The sequence below is a fragment of the Leptodactylus fuscus genome, chromosome 1 (genome assembly GCF_031893055.1).
Source record: "Leptodactylus fuscus isolate aLepFus1 chromosome 1, aLepFus1.hap2, whole genome shotgun sequence".
In the NCBI taxonomy this organism is placed as follows: Eukaryota; Metazoa; Chordata; class Amphibia; order Anura; family Leptodactylidae; genus Leptodactylus; species Leptodactylus fuscus.
This window is the reverse complement of record NC_134265.1, coordinates 177630401-177647807: the sequence shown is the minus strand read 5'-3', so window position 1 is coordinate 177647807 and position 17407 is coordinate 177630401. Positions and strand designations below refer to the sequence as shown.

General features: G+C 42.9%; 1 protein-coding gene across 1 annotated transcript; it reads right to left on the bottom strand.

Moving 5' to 3' along the window:
• Positions 1–864: 864 nt before the first annotated feature.
• LOC142210553 (thioredoxin-like) lies at positions 865–16916 on the bottom strand. Its single transcript, XM_075279808.1, has 5 exons — positions 16639–16916; positions 12927–13031; positions 9649–9708; positions 8600–8665; positions 865–4883 (listed from the first exon to the last, which is right to left on the bottom strand). The coding sequence occupies exons 1-5, from the start codon at positions 16660–16662 to the stop codon at positions 4815–4817; spliced, it is 324 nt and encodes a 107-aa protein (XP_075135909.1). The 5' UTR covers positions 16663–16916; the 3' UTR covers positions 865–4814.
• Between the last annotated feature and the right edge of the window lie 491 nt (positions 16917–17407).

Below are 17407 nucleotides of genomic sequence, written 5' to 3'. Positions count from 1 at the left end.
AGGAATCATTAATGAGTCAAATTATGAACACACGTTAACTTAGACTTGTGCTTTATAAGCTAGCCATCAGTTGTATGTTGAGCACGCTATGACTAAGGAACAGAGCGTTCCGAAACGCGTTAGTGTTTTTTAATGTTTTTTTTTTTCATTCCGTTTTTGTATTTTTCTGTATTTGTATTTTACCATTACCATGGATCAAAAGTTAAATTTTAAAGTCGTTGGAATGATGCCGATCTACCTCTGCTCATCTACATTTGCATCCGTGCTTCTTAGTCCAGGAAGCTGATCGTGCAGTCCGAAGAACACAAAGCATTGCTCATGGTGAGCTCCAAAAAACTTTTTTTTCTATATAACATATTCTATAAATAAACTTTCAATGTTAATCCATAACAGAATGTTAATCATCTGTGGTCTGGCATGATGGTTTCACAAGGTCTTAGCTACCTCCACTAAGGATTCTTGCTGATTTCCACACATTTACCTTTCCAATGAGGCTGGTGAGTCGCCCCAGCTCGGCCTATGTAGATTCACGGTGCGAGCAGGCCCGACACCGGCGGCGGCAGCGCCTTGAAAAAGGGGAGTTTTAAGCAAAAATGGATTAAAGAAAAATAAAGAAAAATAAAAGTTTGTCGTGACGCCAGTTGGGGTTTCGGCTTGAGGTGAAGCCGGGCACTGTAGATAGGGCCTCTGGGAATAGGTGGTGATGCAGTGCCAGATGTTATACCCTCCCCAACCAGGGCAGGTCCCAGGGCCAGATGATATAGGTGAGGAAGGGATGATTTCCAGGAGGAGTAACAGAGGATCGATGAAAGAATACAGTCCAGACAGGGGTTAACCAAACACTTACAGTTTACTTCTGTAGTCAGCAGGAGATACCAGATGTTACAGGAGGATTCACCTTGCTCCAGTATAGTGAGATGCCAGTCTTCCCTTTTACCACCAGTATGATTCAGCCTTCCACTGCTGCTCAAACTCTCTAATAGATTTCCTCTGGTCCTGGGTTCCAGGAGCTCAGAGGTTAATTACAACTGGGTAGATCCCCCTTCTGGACAGCAGGTAACGCGAGTTCTTTGGGATGCTGGATGCAGACACTCACCCCAACTCTGTATGTTACTGAGCCTCCAGGAATCTTGCAATCACTAGGCCTCAGTCCAGTGAGTCTCTCAATGTTCTTAGTGTTTCTCACACTAGTTAGGAATTGATGGTCCTATAACTGCAGCCCCGTGCCTGTGAGGTCTCATCTCACCTCTGCAGGTCTCCGGCCTCCTGTGCTATCACATCATGAGGCTGCAGCACACACTGCACCTCAACACACCTGCTCCTCTCTCTTGCACACTCTGAACTGGAACTGAAAAAGAGAGAGACCCTCTTCCAGTCTGTAGCTCCACCCCTTTTCTTAAAGAGATAATGGCTGTGGAACTTTGTGTATGCTAACAGGTTGACTGGATCTCACTATACCTTCACAGTACACAGTATAGATCACATAAGATGACATTTGTAGTGACCCACTCTGTGGGGCGCTACACTGGCAACCGAAGGGAGATTGAGACAAACATCTGCATTTCAGGTAAAATAAATAGTATTATTCATGCATGCAGCATGTTCCTTTTGCTTGCGGAATTGTTTTCTCTATAGATTTGCTACATGTGGCCTTAGCCTAAAGCTTCTTTCTGCTGTGTAAAATTCTGCCAGCAGCTAGAACACTGTGACATATTCATCCTGTCTGCTTTCCATTGTTCTTTATGCCAAAATATATGTTTTTATAAAGATTTGTAAATTGACAATATTACATTTGTGTTTGTAAGTCTGGTACTTCAAGGTGTATATTATTTTCACCAATAACAATTGTACTTGGAAATGACAATTGTGTAAATATAATTTCTTAGAGCTTATTTTAACAGCATTTACCAAAGGACACAAATCTTAATTAAACATTAGATTTTTTTTTAATTATTATTATTAGTTTAGCACAAGTTACATACTGTGAATTGGTAGTTGAAACTAATGAACCAGCCTTCATAAAGATGATCACACTTTTTTTTTTAATGTAGAGTCATTTTGAAAAATTCTTCCGTGTAACACAAAGTGAGGCACATTTGTTAATACTTTCTAAGTGCCAATTTAGACTAGACAGTTTTAATATGCACCACATTCACCATAGTGGATGATGCTGGATGAGAAGTCTGGTTCAGCTTTAGACTATCTAGCCTATGCTTATGCCACTTATTAGTTGGTTCGTTGTGGGTCAGAACTTTTTGATGCACAACATTGGATGTTAACCACTTCAGTACCGAGCCAATTTGTGGTCCAGGACCAGACACATTTTAGGTTTATTTTGTACGTGCGGTTTTGAGGTCTGTAAAATTTTTCTCGTATGTCTCAGTCAACTAATTTTTGCGTCTTTTTTCGGGGACACGTAGAGCTTTATTTTTGTTATTTTTATTTTCAAATGTGTTTTAATTTTTTTTATATCCGGGAAAATATAAACAAAATAGGAGGGAAATTGTTTCTGGTTTTCAATTTTTTTTTAATTTAATAACACAGTGTCACTGAAAAACTTTATAATATAGTTTTTCCTCTCCGTTACGGTAATTTTTATTTTGTATGGTGTCGTCGGGGGTGGGGCTATAACCTTTAATAACGGCGTTTTATTAGCGTATTATTTATTTTATTTACATTTTTTAAAAACTTTATTATATTTTTATTTTATTTTTTTTCCAGATTGTGTCCACATAAGGTGATAAGAGACCTTTGGGGAAATCTGATCACTTTTTTTTTGGGTACTTAGGCTGATTTCTCCTATAACTGGGGCTGCTACATTTAACCCCAGTTGCAGGAGAAATACAGCCTCCTGCACGCTGTATATACAGCTTACTGAGCTGATCTGGGGTCCTGCAGGACCCAGTAGCTTTTGCAAGACGCTGCTCCCGGCGGATCACGTGTCCGCCGGGTCAGAGGGCAGCTGAATTATGGCAGCGTCCATAGCTGTGTATACAGCACTCATTGAGCGTTGTATACACAGCGAGATCGAGATGGCAGGGAAGGGAATAAATCTTCCCTGCTATCTCTCTGGGAGCTCCGGCTGAAGTTACAGCCGGCTCCCATTGAAATCAGCTGCACGATCTCCGTGCAGCTACTGTGTTCTGACTGGACGTACAGGTACGTCCTGTCAGAACAAGGCAATCACTTCCCGGACGTATATAGTCTATGGGCGGTCTGGAAGTGGTTAAGCACAGTCCCTTTAGATAAACCAAATTTCTAACCCACCCCTCTTTTTAAAGACAAAAACAGTATGTGGTGCCCAGTATGTATAATATATATTTGACACAAATTAAGCTTAGTGAATGTGCCCAAATCTATTGAAATAAATCAGTATGTAAAGCACTTGGTCACATAGGTCAGGAAATTAAGAGAGCTGGCCAGTTTCAATAAATGGCAGTTAACTGCAATGAAATGACAAGCGTTACCACTTACTAACAAAGTGCTAAGTTTGCTTTAATTCCAATTAGAGCTCATCTTTTAACATTACAAACTAAAGAGCTTATGCATAATCAGTTTGAGAAACTGTTTCTATGTGTGTGCACACACAGGAATGGTACAAAGCAGACATGCTAGTAATCACACTACTTCCAAGGTAGACAAACAGCTATACTGTAGAGGAACTGCAGTCAATCACCATTTAAAGGAAACATACGAGTGTGGTGTTTTATGGTCTCTGCAGAGTGCATGGGATTCTAGCAAATGTCATCCATACATTGCAGGAAAATACCCACAGCAGAAATGCTGAAATTTCCAAAACAGTGGTGTCTTCGGAAGTTGCAGCATGTCAATTGTACCTACGGAAACGCTGGTGGCTTCCCTAACTGAAGCAGAAAGTCCACAGTGAAAAACTCTGGACTTTCTGTAAAAAGCGCTGCAGGAAAAACTGCAATGCAGTGGGGTTTTTTTGCGGCCCACTATGTTATGACTTAGCCAAAACCATTAATATGTGGTTGTAGGAGCATTTATTCTCATAGTAAAGTTATCTTTCTTAAGTCAATGTGCAATCTTGCTTCTTAGAAACTCAAATTTTAACTTGCATGCAAAAAAGTAATTTGTCCGCCACATCACCTATTTCAGTCTGTGGTTGCCACCATGCGCTCGCTAACCCCTAATAAAGATTGACAGGTCCCAATGTGCATTAACCTCAGGTATATCAATTGTTCTGGCAGGTGTGGCCACACTCCTAGTTCACTTAACAGCCACTTAAGGCCCCATGTTGCAGAGAAGCATCTTCTTTTGTTGCAGTTTTTGCTGCGTTTTTTTTTTTTTTAGCCAAACCTAGAAAAGGCTACGAAAGGAATGAGAAATATACAGGAAGCACTTATATTTCTACCCTGTGCTCCATTCGCTCCTGGCTTTGGCTCAAAAAAAACCACACCAAAATCTACAACAACAAAAAAAGCTGCGATTCCGCAACATTGGGCCTCAGCCTAAAAGTTGATTTTCTTGGCAGCAAGATTATACTTTCACACAAAAGTTATGTTCACTTTGACACTAACTGTCCACAACAGCATACAATTGGTTTAAAAGTGAATTTAATGAAAACTTATTCCATTATGGATGCCAATAACCACCATGCTTTTAAATGTAGAGGTAGTTTGTTGCCCACCAGAACAAAGAAAAATAAAAAATAAAATTTTACTGCATTCTATGGTATGGAGGTTTGAGCTAATTGCAGAAAAAAAAAACAAAAAAAAAACAGGAGATTTGTAAAGATGCTTAAGGCAAATAAGTGTATGCATGCCACAGATTTCAGACAATTTCTTTAGGAGTTAGGAGGATGTCCACTTCTTCACTAGAGATTCCAGTTTATCCTGATCAGCACCACAAAGTTCATCAACCTGTAGGGATTCAGATATACAATTACTTAAAGATAAGCAAGTGTGGAAACTTAAGGTGTTGTTAAGGATTAGAAAACCATAGCTATCGGTAATTTATTTCTGAAACAGAAGTACATCTGTCTACAGGTTGTGTTTAGTATTGCAGTTCCGTCCCATGTTCTTCAATTGAACAGAGCTACAATATCACAAACAACCTGTAGATAGGAGGGATGCTTTTTGCGTAGGAAAGCAGCCATTTTTTTCCCCCCTTAAGATTAAGGTTCCACAGGTCGACCCGCAGTTATAAAGTCTTGCAGGAAAAACCGCGGCAGGAACGCATCACGGTTCTTCCCACAGCACTTTACCAGAAAGTTCACCAAGTTTTCCTCCGCGGACTTTCTGTTACAATTATATCTACAAGGAAGACGCCGGCGTTTCCGTAGATATAATTGACATGCTGCAATTTCCAAAACCGTGTCGGTTTTTGAAATCGCAGCGTTTCCACACTGCCATTTTTACTGCAAAGTGGACATGGGATTCACAAGAGTCCCATGCACTTTGCAGTTACCGTAAAATGCTGTGATTTTTCCACCGCAGGCAAATTGCGCTATTTCCGGCCGGTGGGGCCCCGGCCTTAATAGAGACAAGAGAGCTACAAAAGCAGGGAGCTCAACAGTTAGGCTGCTTTCACACTACGGAGCCTTATACATCAATTATTTCCCAGCCTGTAAGTTTTGCTGGGAGAAGAACACCTAGAATTATAGTCCTGCAAGGAGCCCCTGTCTCCCAGAAACATACTGTCCCAGATTTTAATAATTGTAGGACAGTATGTCTTTGGGAGGCAGGGAAAGGATAGGTCTTTGATATCTTTAATCCAAAAAACTCTTTAAGGCCAGGTCCCCACATGGTGTAAACAGCAGAGAAAATAATAAAAAATTGTATTTTAGTCACAGCAAAGTGGATGGGATTCAAGCGAAGGCCGTAGATAGAATTGAAGCGTTTTTTCTCTGTGGGACGGCACGTTGCACCTTAGCCTAAATACCTGCTTTTGTTTACCAAGTTTCATCTATTGTGTATCCATCCATACTAGATTATAACTTATGTTTGATGGAAGTATCAGTACACAGACTGCAGCTTGTGTTTTTTAGTTTCAAAACCCCACAGTTTTTATTTTTATGTTGATTTAACTGTATAACTGCTTGTTTCTCGCATGAGGAATTAAATGTTTAGATGGCTCCATTTGGGGTCCACATACAGTTTTGGTCAATTTTTGCAAATTTTTCTGATGGGACTGTATAAAAAATAAAAAAAAATCTGCATTTTCATAATTTTATTTTTTTTAGATCCAGCTTTCATGATGGTCACTTAGCAGAATAAAATACACTTTTTCTACAGCAGTTTTGCCGTAATTTTGGAGATGACAAATGTATATAGTTTGTTACTATAATCAAATAAAAACTTTTAAACACAAAAAAAAAACCACACACACCACAACTAAATTTGCCATATTCTGAAACCTTGGTTGACATAGCTGTGTGAGAGTTTGATTTTTTTTTTTTTTTTAATTGGTTCCATTTCTGGGTACAAGTCTTTGATTATTTTTAAGGCTGCTTTCATTCTGACACGTAAACTCATTCAGAGAAGCGGAGTAAAACAGAATCCCATTGACTTCAATGGGTTCTGTCTTACGTGCGCTACCCATTGAAGTCAATGGGAGGCTTTTTTACCTATTGCTTTCAATGTGATACGCGCATATCTTACAAGTATCACACTTTTATAATCATATAGGTAGCGGTGCTGCTTTTACCGAACTGATAGCAAGTTATTGTATTCACTTTAGTGCTGGTCACGGATTAAACCCTTTAAAGCAATATGTTGACCAAAATATTTCTAGTGCCAAATCTCATAAATGCAGTCTGTCTGTTAAAATACCAATATTTGTGAGTATAACAATTTCTTTGGGCTAAAACGTGTGCACCTTTACCTGTAGGATTTTGAAGGTGTTTGATGATGTAATAATAGAAACACTTATCTATTTCATAACTAAGCACAAAGATCTTGAAATCAGAATTTGATACGGAAAGTATTTTTCGGACTATAAGACGCACCTAGGTTTTAGAGGAGGAAAATAGGGAAAAAAAATTTTGAAGCAAAAACTGGTAAAATATTTAATATATGGGAGTTGTAGTTTTGCAACAGCTGCAAGGCCACATTGACAGGTGACCCTGCAGCTGTACGGGGATGCATAGAGCGTTTTTTTTTGCGGGGCCAGCTGTACTTTTTAGTTATACCATTTTGGGGGATATCTATTGCTTAGATCACCTTGTATTGAAAAAAAAACCAGGAGGTGATGTAGAACTTTTATTTATTTCATATTTTTAAAGCTTTTTTTTTTTTTTACTATTTTATTCCCCCCCGGGGGCTTGAACCTGCGGTCACTTGATCGCAAGTCCCATAGACGGCAATACAACTGTATTGCCGTCTATGGGACATTCTGTATATTAGTATTACGGCGGCTGGTCATAGAGACCAGCCGCAATACTAATACAGCAGTGACAGGCCGGGGAGCCTCACTAGGCTCCCGGCTGTCACCCGAACAGGTCGGCTCCTGCGATATCGCCGCGCAGGAGCCGGCCTGCAACTTTACAGGTACGGGGCCGGTGGGGACCGGCCCCGGGGGAGAAGGGGCCACCGATACTGACCCGGCATCTGCTGTACTAGAGAGGCGGATGCCGGGGAGGGATAGACGCCGGGGCCTGAGACATCGCTACGATCCTCTGCCCTTCATGAAGCCAGCAGCGGGGGGACGGAGGAGCCCCTGCCGCTGCTGGCTTCATGTAGGGCAGAGGAGCGCAGCGATGTCTCAGGCCCTGGCACCTGTAATGGCGTCTATCACTTGCCGGCTTCCGCCTCTCTATTACAGCGGATGCCAGGCGCCACCTTCAGACTATAAGACGCACCCTTCTTTTCCCCGAAAATTTTGGGGAAAAAAAGTGTGTCTTATAGTCCGAAAAATACGGTACTTTAGAAAACTATCTAACTTTGTACTATGCTACAAATCAGTTGTATTAAACCATAACACTACTTAAAGAGGACCTTTCACCACTCCAAGCCTGTGCAGCTTTCTGCCCCATGTTATAGGCGCTGCTGCACAGACTCTGGTGCACTTTGAATTATCTCCCTAGCCCCCCTCGTTTTGGAGCTCTGAGCCCCGTTAATTCTGGCGCCCTGTATGTTAATTAGGCGTTCAGTGTCAGAAAGGCGTTTCTGACTATAAAGACAAGAGCTACGTCAGTCAGACACTGTCCAATTAGCATTGAACAGTGTCGGAGCTGCTTCCAGCTGCGTGTTCTCATGAGTTCTCATGAGATCAGACAGTCGTCTCTTCACAGGGCTGCACAGAAGACCCGGAGAAGAGATCCAGGCCGTGTATTGAAGTGGATGAAGGGGAACTTCACTGACATTGCTACAGGTAAGTAAAGAAACCCCTAAGCAATGAGCATAAGTGCCCAGTACACCCTGTGGACCTAGGTCTAGCCCCTATACAACGAGCATTAAGCCCTATAGCCCCTAGGCAATGCTCATTGCCTAGGGGCTATAGGGGTTAATGCTCATTGCCTAGGGGCTATAGGGATTAATGCTCATTGTATAGGGGCTATAGGGGTTAATGCTCGTTGTATAGGGGCTAGCCTTAAAGTGGTGCTCAACATTAGAATTACAACACACTTCAGTGATACCTTTTTTCCACCTTTGTAAAAGTGAAATGTTGGCATGGCCCTTATGCCACAATCAGAGGCTATTTCCTGCAAAACATAAAACAAACAGTATATTTAGAAGCAGAAAAGCGGATCTTTTATAGCTTTTAAGAGCTATATACAGGGGAACATTATAAATAGTAATTCAACATATCTACAGTAAATTGTCATAACTTTATGGCATAGCAACTTCCCACCTGTGTGCTGCCACCTCTGCTCTACCCCCATTCTGTCAGTTTCTGGCACCCGAATATAGGTTAGCATATGACTGTACACATCACTCATTCTCATTCGGCATTAGTTTGCAGAGCGTAGTGGGATAAATACAGTATTGAGGCTCAGTGATGCATACAGTCACAAGGTCCTCCACTCACTGCCAAGCTATGGATAGGATCACGTGTGGGTGTCAAAGGCTGAGTAAATGGGCACTGTGTGGTCATCGGGAATAAAAGAAAAGCACAATTTAGGTTGGAGATACGGTGTGGGGCATTAAACTATGTTGGGGCTAATAATTGGCAAAAGACTGGACACAAATGGAGCAACATACTATGTGGGGAACTTCTACTGGGACAGTACACTGTACCGTACATAGGGTACCAATATGGAGCATTATACTGTGCATGGGGAGCAATATGGAGCATTGTACTGTGTATAGGGGGCCAATATGGAGCATTATATTGTACACAGGGGTCCTGGCATTCTGCTGCACTGTTTTTTGTAACTGAAGTTTTTCAGTTACACACAACTGTAATACTGAGGTAATCTACTCTCTGTATTACAGCTACAAGTCCCATTATAATAACTTAAGTAGGGTTTGAAGATAATTGGGTGGTACAAAAAATACTGTCCTTAATTTTTTTTTTGACTTTTTATTTTTACCTTTTTTTTTTTTTTGTACTTTACTAACGGAAGAAAAAGAATGCAGGAATGTCTTTCGTTACAAAAGAAAGCTTCCGTCACATTTTTAAATTAATGTAAATGAGAATGGACACAGACAATGGCCCACTATGACATGTACTGATGTATCTTACCGCTGCTTCATCCACATCAACCTTGTATAAAATAACTCCAGGATATTTAACAGCAAGAGCCTGTAAAACAAATAAAAATGGTTTAGGCAATAATGGAAATACACATACATCATGCTTGAAATGTATTTCCATACATGATAGTGTGCTAAACAACGTAGCAGTGGTATACTGCTAGTTAGCAGCAATGCTAAAACCGATAGAACACATAGCTCTTGGCTAAAGCAAATTTATAATAAGTGATTAGCTGTGGAAACTATAGACTATAATGGGGTCCACCGAGTTTCCGCCTGAAAAGGGTGGATAAATGCGGAGAAAGAGACCTGCTTCCAGGTGTGAGCCTAGCCTTAAAGAAAACAGGTTACTACAGGCAAGCTATAATAGTGAACGTCAGCGTGTTGACACATTATGTCCAAGTTACATAAAGTGTCAGTCCCCGGGCAGAGAGCGCTATCACGTAAAATACTGTTTAAGGCTAAGGCCCCACTGGGCGGAAACGCAGCACTTTCAACAGAAAGTTCACAGAGTTTTCCTCCGCAGACTTTGTTACAATTATATCTATAGGAAAGCCACCAGCATTTCCATAGATATAATTGACAAATCTCAACGGTTTTGGAAATCGCATCGTGTTCCCGCTGCGATTTTCTCAGCAAAGTGGGCATTGGATTCGCATTAATCCCATCCACTTTGCAAGTACTATACAATGCTGCGATTTTTACCGTGGCATTTCCGCTGCAGCCAAATCGCAGTGTTTCCGGCCAGTGGGGCCCCGGTCTAAGGGTAAGGCCTCATGGGCCGTCCTGCGGGGAAAAACTGCGGTGGCAACGGATCACAGATATTTGATAGCGTCATTTGACCTACTAAAAGGGAAGGAGAACTCTAAAGAAGACTGAACCCACGAGTGAAACATTAAAGGCCTCTGATTTCTAAAAGTTAATCTAAAAGTTGGCCACGATACGAAGTTTGCAAAACTTCAACATCATTTGGGGCAAGGATAAGGAGGGGGGGGTCAGTTGGAAAAATAAAAAAAATTTAAAGGTTATCTGTCAATCTGTATGTGTCTGCCACCAAAGCGCAGGCCTCGGATATCCCCATTAGCTCTAATAGTTTGAAGCAAGGGCTCCAGGGTCAGGACAAGATCAGGGGGAAAAGGAGACAGCCCTGGTGCTTTCCGTTCCCGATTGGGAAGGGGGAGGACAAAACAATGTTAACTCTCGTTGAAGCCAAGGGAGAGAGGAGATCCAAGATTTCATCAGGGGGCCCAAGCCAATATGATCTAAGACTGAAAATAAGAAAAAGTCACCCCACCCTATCGATGCCTTCTCTGCATTAGTGGAGAGGAGGCACAGCAGAAGGCGGCGAGACTAAGGGCTTGTTCACACGGAGTAAATGCGGCACGCAATGTGCCGCGTGTACGAGACGTTTGCGCCGCGATTTTTACGGTGCATGTTTGTGGTCGCGTTAGCACCGCGTAAACGCACGTTACTCCGTGTGAATAAGCCCTAAGCATATTGAATAGTGATCACTAGCTTCACCGCGTTCTCTCACTTCGCCAGCTGAAACAAAGCCGACTTAATCAGACCAGGCAAGAGGGGGTCAATCTCATAGCTAGCACTTTTGCAAAAATCTTGAGGTCAACATTAAGAAGAGATTTTGGCTGGTAACTTGATCATAGTGCAGGATCCTTTCCTGCACTATGGCAGTGTGGTACCTGGATATAGTTATATCTGCACCCAGTTCTGGGGTCACAGGTGCTTTCCCTTGTAAGTAAGTGACACAATGATTCATTCTAGGCTATTTATTACTGACTATGAAGTTTTGCTAGCAACAAGGCGAGTAATGAGAAACAGCCTGAAATTAATCTGTGTTTCACTTGTTAGTGAAGGTATCTGAACTCAGTGCAATTATAATGGAATTCAGTACACGGTGTGTCACACCCCCAGGGATATAACTTTTTTTCCCCTGAAAAGGAATAACATTATGAACACTTCTTCATCTACTTCCGCCTCCACACCTAACATCTAATACATTTCTGACAAATGAAAAACATTACTGTCAGAAAATACATTTTCGGCTACCTACTGTCGCCCCTAAAAATAAATGCAAAGTGGCATTTGACGGCTTATAGACAGTGCTAGTACGGGTGTGTTTTTGTATCCATATTACAGATGTAGCACCTAGAACATTTAGTTAATTAAAACTTGCTTTAGTTTTCACATTCATTAAGTTTTGGTAATTACAATTATTGAATAGGGTTGTGCAAAGTCATATTCTGTTGAAATCCCAAGTTTAATTTGTAGGAAAAAAGCATTTGTGATACTAATGACCTATGGACAAGACAGGTCATAAGTATCTAATCTGTGGGAAATCCAGCACCCAGGAGTGGACAGGCAGCCGAAAGCAGCTTTGCACCTATTCAAGTAATAATTGCGGCCAACCATTGCATAGTGCCAGCGAACTGCAGATTGGACCCTGTAACTTGAATAGGAGTATATTTGCTTCTCTTGCCCAGCTCGGATCACTTAGATCAAACGTGTATTTGGGGTGCGATAACCCTTTTGAAGGGAATCTGTCACCAGAAACCAGCCCTACAGATATATAACTAAGGATATCCCCATCCCCCGTGTCTTATTTGAAGAGATATCAGTTTTAAAATGTGCTAATTAGTTCTTTGGAGTAACTAGGGTGTTGCCACCTACCTCTTTGAAACTATGGCAATGCCTTTGTTGCTCCAAAGAACTGGTTTGCAATTTAAAAAAAAACCAGAAAATCTGTTCAAACTAGGTGCTTATTCACAAGGGGAAAACGCCCCCAACTTGTCCATCTGTGGGACTGGTTTGATATGCTGGGTTCTGGAGATGGATTTCCTTCAAGTGGATTTTCAATGTAGACTTCACTCTTATCAGTGTGAGAGGGTGAAATCCACAACAAAGTCAGCATGTGCGCCATCTATTTAAAGTGCAAGTCTGAAATAAAACATTTCACGGTTCCATGCTGCTCAATCCACAGGAAGAATGGACATACTGAATGACTCTTCTGCTTTACCATGCCACACCCCTGGCTGATAAGCCTAGCCATCCTATAAATCAGGGGTAGGCAACCGTCAGAACTCCAGCTGTTGGAAGATTACAACTCCCAGCATGCACTCTTGCACTGCTGCTCTTTAAATTCACATGGAAATGTATGGAGCATGTTGGGAGTCGTAGGTTCACGGTAGCTGGAGTGCCAATGGCTGCTGACCCCCCACTATAAATATACAATAAATTAGATTTTCATCTTACCTCATAGAAAGGAGCTATCCTTTGGCATGGCCCACACCAAGTTGCAGTGAAATCCACAACAATAAGTTTACCTCCACCACTTTCAATAATTGCCTTAAATTCATTCTGTTAAAAAGGAATACTGTATTTAGTCAGAAAGTGACAAAGCAAGCTTTTACGATAAAGAGTATAAGACTTTATAAGACTACTAGCTTCTGCCCAGGACTTCGTCTGCATGTTGTTGGTGTTGATGATACACCTACTCCGGCATTTCCGCAGATCTCAAGCTGGCCTGCCACTGAACTTGTTCCTCACACTGTGCCTGTGATTGTTCCGGCATCTCAGCAGCTGGCTGGGACACCATTTAATAAGCATGTTGTTGGCGTCGATGATCCGTCTGCTCCAGCATTTCGACTGCTCCAAGAGCTGCTTGATGCCTAGCTTGCTCAATCCTGCTCAGCTCCGCCTGACCTGACCTGTCTGTTGAATTCTGGCTACCTTCATAGCTCTCGTTTTTTTGAGAATTTTTCAACAATTTAGATTTTTGTTTTCCCGACATGTTTAAAATTGGCAAATTGTCAATTTGGATTAAGAGGGTTTTTTTGGTTTTTTTTTTTTTCCCATCTCAGCAAACTGCCTGTAGTGTCTGATTCAAACTTCCTATATTTCTCTACCCACTCTGGCTGAACGGGACACATCACACTTATGCAGATCAGAAGGGGCAACACGGTGGTTCAGTGGTTAGCATTGCAGCCTTGCAGCGCACACGGGCGGTCATCTTTGCAAACCCATTCAAGTGAATGGGTTTGAAAACCGACTGCCGGGTTTCCATCCCCTGTCCAGTTTCGCCGGGGCTTAAGAATGGAAACCCAGCGGAATGTACAAACTGGACAACGAGCACAAGTGTGAAAGGGCCCTCACATGGCATTATACTGTATGGGGAAGCAACAATGTGGAATTATACTGTCAGAAGGGAGGTACTAACCTTTGCATTATATTGTGTACGGGAAAGCAGTACCGTGGCATTATACTACGTATTGTGGGTGCTAATGTGACATTATTGCCCCCCACATCGTACAATGCCTCATTAGCTGCCTACACGCTATAATTTGCCCCTTACAATATAATGACTAGAGATGAGTAAGTGAGAACAGTAAAATGTTCGATATTCGTTTCGAATAGCCGCTCACTATTCGAACGAATATCGAACCCCATTATAGTCTATGGGAGAAAATGCTTCACTACAGGGGATCCCACCATTCGACTCAGGAGGGTCACACGTCCACTATCACACCCCAGGAAATGATGCCAACACCTTGGAAAGCAACTGGGACAGCAGGGGAAGCATGCCTGGCGGCATCAAGTACCTTTATTATGTCGGGATCCCTGTCAGCTTGTGATATGCCGGAGCTGACTTTTTCCCATAGGAATGCATTGACCAGCGTTGATTGGTCAGTATACAGCATTCGGCCAATCAACGCTGGTTCTGCTGAGGAGGCGGAGTTTAAAATCGGTCCACAGCAGTTTCCATTCTGGTCCGATTTTAGCCGCCGCCTCCTCCGGCAGAACCAGCGTTGATTGGCCGAATGCTGTACACTGGCCAATCAACTCTGATCAATGCATTCTTATGGCAAGATGAAGCAGAGCTAGCCGTGCGGTTAGCTCAACTACTCCGGACACTGGAAATGAAGCAGAGCTCAACTCTGCTACACCCAACCATCCTTCCAGCTACTCCTCCTGTCACACATATCTCTGGTGTAACAGAGCTCAGCATACACTCAGCACTGCTACATCTATACACTCTGTTGTAGAGATGTAGTAGAGCTGAGTGTGCACTGAGCTCTGCTACACACGAGATGTGTGTGACAGGAGGAGTAGATGGAGGGATGGTTAGGAGTAGTGCAGAGCTGCTACACCAGAGATGTAGAAGAGCTGGCCGATGTTAGCAGTCCGATGCAGCAGAGCTGAGTGTGTTAGTCTGCTGCATCGGACTGCTACATCTGCGTGCTCTGCTACATCAGGCTCAACTCCAGAGTAGTTGAGCTGAGTGTGCAATATCGGATACTGCATACTCAGCTCAACTACACTCTGCAGACGATACTGCACACTCAGCTCAACTACTCCGGAGTTAAGCTGAGCGCAAGGCCCGATGTAGCAAAGCTGGCAGATGCCAGCTCTCCTACATCGGGCCGTGTGCTCAACTAAGGACCAAGGACCGGACCAAGAAGAGCTGGGAGCTGCAGCTATGCAGGTAAGTGGACAACGGTGGGGGGGGGGGGGTTTAATCACTATTTAGTGTGGGGTCCAACAATTTTTGGACTACATGCTGTGTAGTGAATAGGTTCATTTTTAAAATCCAATCTCCGAATGATCGGAAATTGGATTTTAAAAAACGATCCTGAAATGTCAAGATCAGCTCAACCCTAAGTGCTGGCGATGTAGCAGTGTCCAATGTAGCATCGGTAGAGTTGAGTGTGTAGCCGGTTCAGCTCTGCTTCATCTCGGCATAGGAATGCATTGAAAAGGGTTGATTGGCTGAATGCCGTACTTCTGTATGGCATTCGGCCAATCAACGCTGGTATATGCATTCCTATGGGAAAAAGTCAGCTTGCGCATATCGCAAGCTAACAGGGATCCCGACGAGATGGAGCCCCAAAGAGATGTGTGAGTAACATTCCCCCCTAAATAAAGGTAACCCCTAGCTAACCTTGCCTGTACATCTGTCCCTGTCTCACAGTCATAGTTCACAGTCCCAAATTAGTCAAATGCTAAATCCACCATTCGTCTAAATTGGAGGTCACCTGAATTAGCCAACCAATTATTTTTTCCGATTTTTTTTCACTGCCTCCATTGTCGTAGTTCCTGTCCCACCTCTCCTGCGCAGTTATTGGTGCAAAAAAAAGGGCCAGGGAAGGTGGGAGGGGATACGAATTTTTACGGTTTGCCTCGTGGTATTCGATTGGAATCGAATACCTCGAACGGCCTGATATTCGATCGAATATGTATTCGATCAAACGGTGTTCGCTCATCTCTAATAATGACCCTTAGTACTCTTCCCCACCCCATAGTATAATTCTCCAGTTCCAGGGAAATACAGCACAGAGATACAATAGCCATAGTGTATACATACTTCACTCAGTGCGGTGTATACACAGAAGAGGGCGGCAGGAATATAATACACTGTCTCTGGGCCAACGAGGAACATCCCAACACTCCAATTTTGGGTTGGGATGTAAATGCAAGCAGGGCAGTACATGACAATGCCAAAGGGGACATTTATGTAGTTTTTCAAGCCAAAGTCAGGAGCGGTTGGAAGAGGGAGGGGGAAGTATATAGGACAGACACCACTCCTTGTTTTGGCTTCAAAAACTGCCCGCTCAGGATTAGGAAGAACATGGAGGATCATATTTATGGATCCTGGTGCGCCACCAAAAAGTTGTGAGGGGCAAGAAATGTGGGGCAGGTATTCCTTACTCCAGAAAACTATTGCACTTGTACGGATATGCACATCCCAGTGTTTTGTAAACCCTGCACCAAAGCTGTACTGTGTGAACAATACACTAAGCAGACATCATGACAACACCTATAAGCAGAGACATTACTCATGCAGGAGCCTTCTGGGCGCAGCAGATGCTACCTGAGCCATTCCTAACCAGTCCCTCCAGTTACAGTAGGGAAGGCGTTTACACGTATATGATAATACCCAGTCTAACATAGTGTACCATTCACTTACCAGGCAATCCAACTTCTGCACCATGATGACAGTCAGGCTGTTCCTTTCAGCAATCTTCCTGAGTACTAATCCGACCTACTGTCTACATACACAGCGCAGTGTGTGGGCGGGAGAATGAGGCTCAGGACGTCCCACAGTCCCTGTGTGTAAGAGCTGCGGCCATTACACGTCTACTAAGCGCTCACATTACTGGGAGTGTCCTCTCTGGCAGCTGCTTAGCTCTGCTTCATGTGTCTGCAATGTTTCCGTCAATAGAGTTGTATACATACAAGAACCAAGCGACAGTCCTAGTACGCTATACAATCCTATGTGCTTGTCTCTGGGCCATCTGCAGGAGGCTGCAGGCATGTTAGGCCGCGTCACTCAGAGCAGGCCGGGGCTTGTGCTGCCGGGAACACACCCTGTAGTCTGCCGCTAGTGAGTGAGTCAGAGCAGTGTGTGACTGGAAACAGCATGGCTGCGGATCTAGGAGCCATTCTAGTGATGAGCTGTAATTTTGGAGTGGAAACAATACATAGTCTGTACAGGTGTCAAAGGTGGGAAACAGAAAAATATTTGTTTGCAGCTGTTGTTTGACTGACTGGAGCCGCAGGGAAAATTCATTTAGGACGTGTGCACACAACAGGATTTTCACCCAGATTTTTATGCAGCTCTGTGAAAAGAAGGACATATCTGACAACCTAAACATAAATAAAATATAAACATAAACTATTTTATACGGGGTGATGAATTATGTCAGAATGACACATTTCCGTGAATATAGTATTGA

What these genes read in the sequence shown, in the direction of transcription:
- LOC142210553 (XM_075279808.1), bottom strand. Translation starts at nt 16,662, where the DNA reads ATGGTGCAGAAGTTGGATTGCCTG. An exon ending in TGCAGAAGTTGGATTGCCTG is followed by an intron (nt 13,032 to 16,638) that starts GTAAGTGAATGG and finishes CCTTTTTAACAG; the next exon opens with AATGAATTTAAGGCAATTAT. An exon ending in TTTACAAAGGTGGAAAAAAG is followed by an intron (nt 4,884 to 8,599) that starts GTATCACTGAAG and finishes GAATCCCTACAG; the next exon opens with GTTGATGAACTTTGTGGTGC.